The sequence below is a fragment of the Haliaeetus leucocephalus genome, unplaced genomic scaffold (genome assembly GCF_000737465.1).
Source record: "Haliaeetus leucocephalus isolate CR32 unplaced genomic scaffold, Haliaeetus_leucocephalus-4.0 Scaffold587, whole genome shotgun sequence".
In the NCBI taxonomy this organism is placed as follows: Eukaryota; Metazoa; Chordata; class Aves; order Accipitriformes; family Accipitridae; genus Haliaeetus; species Haliaeetus leucocephalus.
The window spans coordinates 3,979,564-3,986,075 of record NW_010973023.1 but is presented as its reverse complement, the minus strand read 5'-3'; the positions used below and the strand labels follow the sequence as shown (position 1 = coordinate 3,986,075).

At 36.4% G+C, this 6,512-nt stretch overlaps 1 protein-coding gene across 1 annotated transcript in view; it reads right to left on the bottom strand.

Annotated features, from left to right (window-relative positions):
• ZNF407 (zinc finger protein 407) overlaps positions 1-6,512 on the bottom strand; it is a 321,826-nt gene that overhangs the window by 206,538 nt on the left and 108,776 nt on the right. Inside the window, exon 3 of the mRNA XM_010577929.1 lies at positions 5,957-6,031. Within this exon, the coding sequence (XP_010576231.1) occupies positions 5,957-6,031 (75 nt within the window). The remainder of the gene's footprint in view (positions 1-5,956; positions 6,032-6,512) is intronic.

Below are 6,512 nucleotides of genomic sequence, written 5' to 3'. Positions count from 1 at the left end.
AAAAAAAAACCATGCAGCTTTCAGCAACGACCCATACTGACTTCCACAGATCCACAGACAACGTTAGTGTACGCTTGCTAATGAAACTAATAACCTAGGCTCTAGACAGTGCTTGGTTATTTATGAATACAATGAGATCATCATTTATATCTTGTTACGATGCTTAAAATTAGCCAAAGGTGCTCACTGTGGACAGCGTGCATCCCATTAGGTGCTCCCTCTATCTTCTACCCATAGCAGCTAAGCCTCCCCGACAGGAAGATTGTTGCCGACTACAGAAATTTCCAAAACATCTCACATCACATCTGACAACTAAAATAAACTTGCTTCAGATTGCCCCTCCTTCTGAACTGAACTATAAGATTGCCAGGATTTGATAAGAAGAACAAATAACGAGTAGTAGTAAAATAACATCATCCTTCAGTTGTTATTTTTCTTTCTGATAAGATGCTGAATTCATCACTTGTCTTTGTGAAAACAGACTTCAAAATTATAAATGGCTGCCTCCTCTTTTCATTTCTTCATAGCATAGGAAACGCATATGATGCCTGTCCAGACAACAAGCCAAGAGGAAACCTAGCTGTGAATTTTCAGCACATCATCTCCTTCTAGTACCTAAGGAAGCTCAGGAAACCCAAATGGCTTCCTCATGTTCCTTGGGTCAGCCACAGAGAAGAGCACTCTGGCAGCAAGCGACTGCGGAGCCTGTACCTACACTCACACTCTGAAACAGTACAGCACCAGCCAAGAGCTGAACTCCGCAGGAAAATACTGCTTTCGAAGGTCAACTAAGCCTCCAAAATACTGAAAGCTTAAATAGATCTTGAGTAAAACTTTAGCTCCGAACCAATACTAAAACGTTGAGTCCTTTCCACTCCCCTCCTCTCACCACAAGCTTCTGACTACTAAATACTTCAAGGAAAAGCTACACTTCCTTCCTTAAGGCTTTTCCAAAGAATGATTCCGTAACTCTCCAGGATCCTTTTTAAGCCAAACATAGGAAGCAATCAATTAAGTAAGTTTTTCATTCCTATCCAGCTAAACTAGTAATGGTAGGTTTCAGTTGAAAAGCTTGAAATTATTTGCAAGAAGCAGTAAAAGGTGATGACAAAGGTTGAAGGCAAGACTCAGCACATTACCCTCCGGTGGTTACAGGTAGCCTCTCCTCTGCGTATCTGTATGTACTACCAACACCTCTAACTGGAAACCTTCCCGTGAGACGGTCACAGAACTCATTCCTTTGGAACATGAGTAAGTTATTACAAGATGATTGCATACATATATACACGTATGACACATCACTGACTTTTGCCACTTGTTTTCCCACAATCTGCTGTAACATCAACTGGATCTTTTTATTTTGCATACAGGGTAATATTGTCCAAAAAAGCATATCAAATAGTTACTATAAGAAATTTCTCTACCCAGAGAAAGAAAAACGTTTCAAAAGAAGGATTAATAGTTCAATTAAATAGAAGGGGGTTGGACTGCTAGACTTGATTCACTTCTAGTTTTGCATTCAAAATGGAAATATCAGAACACTGCAATTTATTAGAAAACAGTTTTCTAAAGAGTATACGGAACATCAAACCCCCACTCATTTTTCCTGGCTACTTTTCTTTCAGACCTCAGCAACGCCTTCCAATGACACACCATGCGGTCTTGCATATTTTACAATATTTATACCACACATTATTAGCATTATATATTCCAAATTTCACGTGGACTTATGCAAGCACATTGAACAAGAGGCACCTAGGAAATTCCTCTTTTTTACTTCAAAGCAGTTGTGCAAAAAATACACAAATTTTAGAAGTACACTATCTTTCAACATTATTTGAAAGAGCACCTCAAATATATTTACGCTGCCATTACATAGTTATACGTACTTACTTATAGCTATTGCTCTCAAGTTGAAATCATTACACAGCTTTTCCAACGAATTAAGATCAATTGAAAATCATAGTTGTCATATGATGTTACTAGCACTGTAACATTGATCCCATTTTTAAAGCACACAAAAAAATGCCAGTATGACCTTACAAAACCCAAACATACTATTAAGAACCTTTACAGAAAATGTTTTGTAACACAGATTCCAGTTCAGCAAGTGTTTGTGCTCCAAGTGACTTTATATATATGAATGATCCTATTTGACTCAATGGGATTACTCATATGCAAAAAGTTACTTCAGAGGCAACTCATCATTTAAAATTCATAAGGAAGATGAGGTAATTAAACAACTGTCAGTAAAGGCCTTTCTGTGGCAAACTGATATAAAAAAAAGTTTAAAACAGATGTATCGGAATTCTAGTTAACAAAAGTCTTACACACTATTAAATGTATACTGTACACTATTAATGGTGCCCTGAAAAAAAAAAATCTCTAAAGAATAGTTAAATGTATTTTTCATATGAAAGATTTCTAAATTCAGAGTTGTGCTTAACAGTGGCAAAATTCAGTCTCACTGATGAATGACTTTGTGATTTTATTTTTATTTTCTTGCTCATATTTTTATGTGTGTATGTATATATCTTATACTCAATAGCAAAACATCTCTGTTTGTTCTGGTTTGCCACGATTTACACCTAAGTAAAATAACGACGTAACAGAAATTAGAACTTGGCACCATTAACACTACTGATGCATTCACCTTGTCCTCAACCACATTGTCTCCTAGACACAATAAAGGTGTAGGCAAAGATTTATCCTGCCAATAAGATATAGTTATAGGTCCCATGAAGATTACTGACACTGAAGTACCAAATATGTACTGGCCTTGGACTTAGCAGATAACATGCCAGTTTTGAGACACATTCAAGTTGACAATAAATCACTATCACAGTTCCAATAACAGGAAAAAATACCTTAGAGGAATTTCTGTGTTAAAACATTCCACTTTTGAGTTAGCTATTAAATGGTAATAATCATAATGGACTAGGCAGTAGGGTTTTTTGTGGCTGAAATGTGCAGACATTTACTACAAGGTTATTTTTTTTTAAACTTCTGTGATTTTCAATTGCACGGTATTTTCCCCTTAAATCAATTTTGCATTCCAAAGGGGGAAAAAAAAAGAAAAAACTCAAAACTAAAGAAGTTTTAGTAGCAATCTTATTATTAATTATACTTATTTTCTATATCTGCACATGCAAACACTTCCACAGCCTCCATAACACCTCCCTTTTGTGCATACAAAAAAGCAATAGTTATGGGTCACAGAAAGCTAGAGAGAGCAAGGTGCACTAGTTCAGTACTGCTTAATAAATCGTAGATGTATTTTTTTTTCCTCCCTCTCAGAACTATCTCAATATTTGTCACCAGAAATTCCTTTCTGAGAAGTTTGTTAAAAGGGCACCCATTTCTCAGGCTGTATAGGTTATAACTATTTTTTTCAAGCACCCTTTTGAACTTATTTCAATTTTCTGTTTTTGATGATAGTCATGCTGACAACTTTTTTTGGTCCATCAAATTCTGTAGTACAATTACATGAATTTACTTTTAATAAATTACCATCTTTGCATATATCAGTCAAACCATGAAGACTAAACACTTGCAAATAAAATGCATTATTAATTTAATTGTCACAGCCTATTTAGCTAGCTTCTATTAGTATTTGCTATAATATGCAATGTATCAGAGGGCAGAATCAAATTCAAAACATAAAGAATAAACTGATTAAATTGTCCTAGAGAAATTAAAAAATAGCAAGCTTGCAAAATTATAATCAAGGCATTAATGTTTAAAATAGGTAAGGAAACTACATAACTTTATTTGTAATATGTTTATACCCAAAGTGATGGTTTAACACGCTGAAGAAGGATTTCTTTGGTTCCTAAAGCCATTAAAAGTCAAACTCTCTCATAACAGGAAGGGAAAGGTGGAAAGGAAAGCAATGGTGGTTTGGTATTTTCTGCCCTAGATCACATGGCTTAAACATCCACATCACCAGTGAGGGACTACTACTAGAAAATTACACTGTTGTTGTAGCTCTGCCACTACTATTTGATGCTGCCCTACATTAACCTGAAGCGCCAGCTAGAAAGTATTGCAGATACGAAATATTCAAAAGATGGATGAAGGAATTTCAAAAGAAGAGAGTATGAAGTCACTCGAATATCACTTGTTTATGCTGGCCGGGGGGTGAAGCTTCCACAGCCTGCGCTAGCAGATGGGGCAGGGAGGTTGCAGGCCTGAGCTGGGTTCTCTGCTCCGCCGGCAGCCGGGGCTGCAAGGGCTCTGAACCTGCCAAGGGGCGGCAGGGCAGGGAAGGGACCCTCCTCGTCCTCCTCCTCCTCCTCCTCGCGCCGTGCTGGCAGGCCAGCCAGAAAGCCTTTGAGGAATACGGGAAGAAACGGGGAAAAATGGAAACGGCCAGAAGGCTTTCAGAAGAAACACGCAAACAAAAGCCAGCGACAACCGATTTAGATTATAGCATCCTGCTTGTTTAGGAATTCGTTTCAAGATGATGATCGCTAAAAATATGCCTCTTAGGCTAAGATACTATATTTGGAAATCTATTGTATGTATCCTTTATTGTGCACATATTCACTAGGGTAACACAAGTTATCTCTATGTTGTATTTATGATGATTATACGGTAAGTACCTCCCTTGTAAAAGAACATATTGGTATTGAATGCTTCCAGTTACAAAATAAGCCACCAGAGCAAAACATTTTTCGTAATTGTTGTGCTATGACAAAAGATAACCAGCATAAACTTTAATACGATATCTGCTTTGATGAAATTGTAATCGTTGTTTCGATGCATCATTCTATATTTTAGATGAAATAAAGTATCTCAAAACTCTTTAAATAACCATGCATTAGGGAAATTCTGGTTAAGCACTTTGTAGAGGAAATATCATTAAAAATATAAGCACCACTTCAACAGGTGTTGGTGTACATGGTGTGTTAATTTAAAACTCTACTCTTCGGTCACTCAGTGATTTAAGTGCGACAAACTTGTGAGGAAAGGGTCTAATAGATGACCATTTCCAGTGTCTTTAACAAGAAATGAACACAACCCAGAAAGAGTTCTGCCGCAGTCTCCTACGACTCCTAGCTATCATTTATTTTCCCCTTCTTTCATACCAAAACCAGAAAATACTGTTTATTTATGAAAGCCTACACCAGAAGAATGAGTCACAAGGCAGTAATACCTGAAACAGTATCAAGTATCCAGCAATGAACCCTGCAGGTACGATACCTCCATCTACCCAAACTGAAAGAGATTATGCAACCTTTTGGCTATCCAAACCTCATCACGTTTCTAGTTACCCCAAAAAGTCAATGAAATAGCAATAGCTATGCCGCAATGTGTCTAATAAATCTGAGGCAAAATCTGTTTACCTGCAAACAAAGTGCCATTTACTTTCTAAACACAGTTACATTTTAAACCACAGAAAAAACAACATGCTTGGAAAAAAGTTTGAAAATACGTAACTCTACACAGATTGAAAAAATAAATTAATTCATTTTAAAAAGTCAAAACACCAGATCTCTATTCCTGCCCAAAAACCCTGAGAAATTTTTTTTTTTTTTTTTTTTTACTCCTCTGTGGCTTTGACTTCAGTGATCAACATAAATCTTGGAAAGCTATTTTATAAACCTATGAGCATCAAGGCCAGCAAGGGGAGAAGAAAAAAAATTGTACTTGGAGGGGCAGTTACAACTATGGAAATTTTGAGAAAATAGTATCACCTGTCAAAAAAATGCCCAAAAAGGTGCAAATCCTACACCTTTTACATAGAATTGCTTTCTAGACCAATTTTTTTATTGACACCCACAGACGTGTCATAAGCACCACGGTAGCAGAGCACTTAAGCATGTTAGCTCCCTCTGTAGTTGAAGTTGAGCCTGAAGTCCAGGTGACTTCATTTTGGGTAAGCCAAATATTCCAGATAAGATCTCCATATATTGTATAAGGTAAAATGAGAAAGAATTTTAAAGTAGTTTACCTTTCTTTGGGTGTGCCAACTCCATGCTTGCCCAGTAAATGAGTATTCAAATGCTTCTTCATCACAAACGCCACCCTACCAAACAAACAGAAAACCCAGGAAGATTATTTTTTTATTCATACTTTTTTTTTTTTAAATACAGTATTTTTCTGTTTTGAGCATGTACTTGAGCATATTTTATTAAAGGCGGACTTTTAAAAACCCCTGCTAGACTATGATTTAAATCCAGAAGTCCATTCTGTAACAACAGATTTTCTTCAGACTGCACTCACTTGGCTATTTCTCTTATGAGTAAAAAATCACAACCATACATCACTGGTCAAACAACAGAAAACCTGTTTCTGCTTCCCTTTGCAAATTAGAACATCTCATACAATATACTGATAATATACTCTATTTTACCTAAATAATATTTTCTCACATTATAAACTAATACAGTTTTAGTTACACCTTTGAATTTATTTAAGCGTAACAGGCCCATACTGCAACCCTTGTTCATACAAGTAGTTCCATTATTTTTAATGAGTAACACAAAAATACAGCAAGATCAGATGCT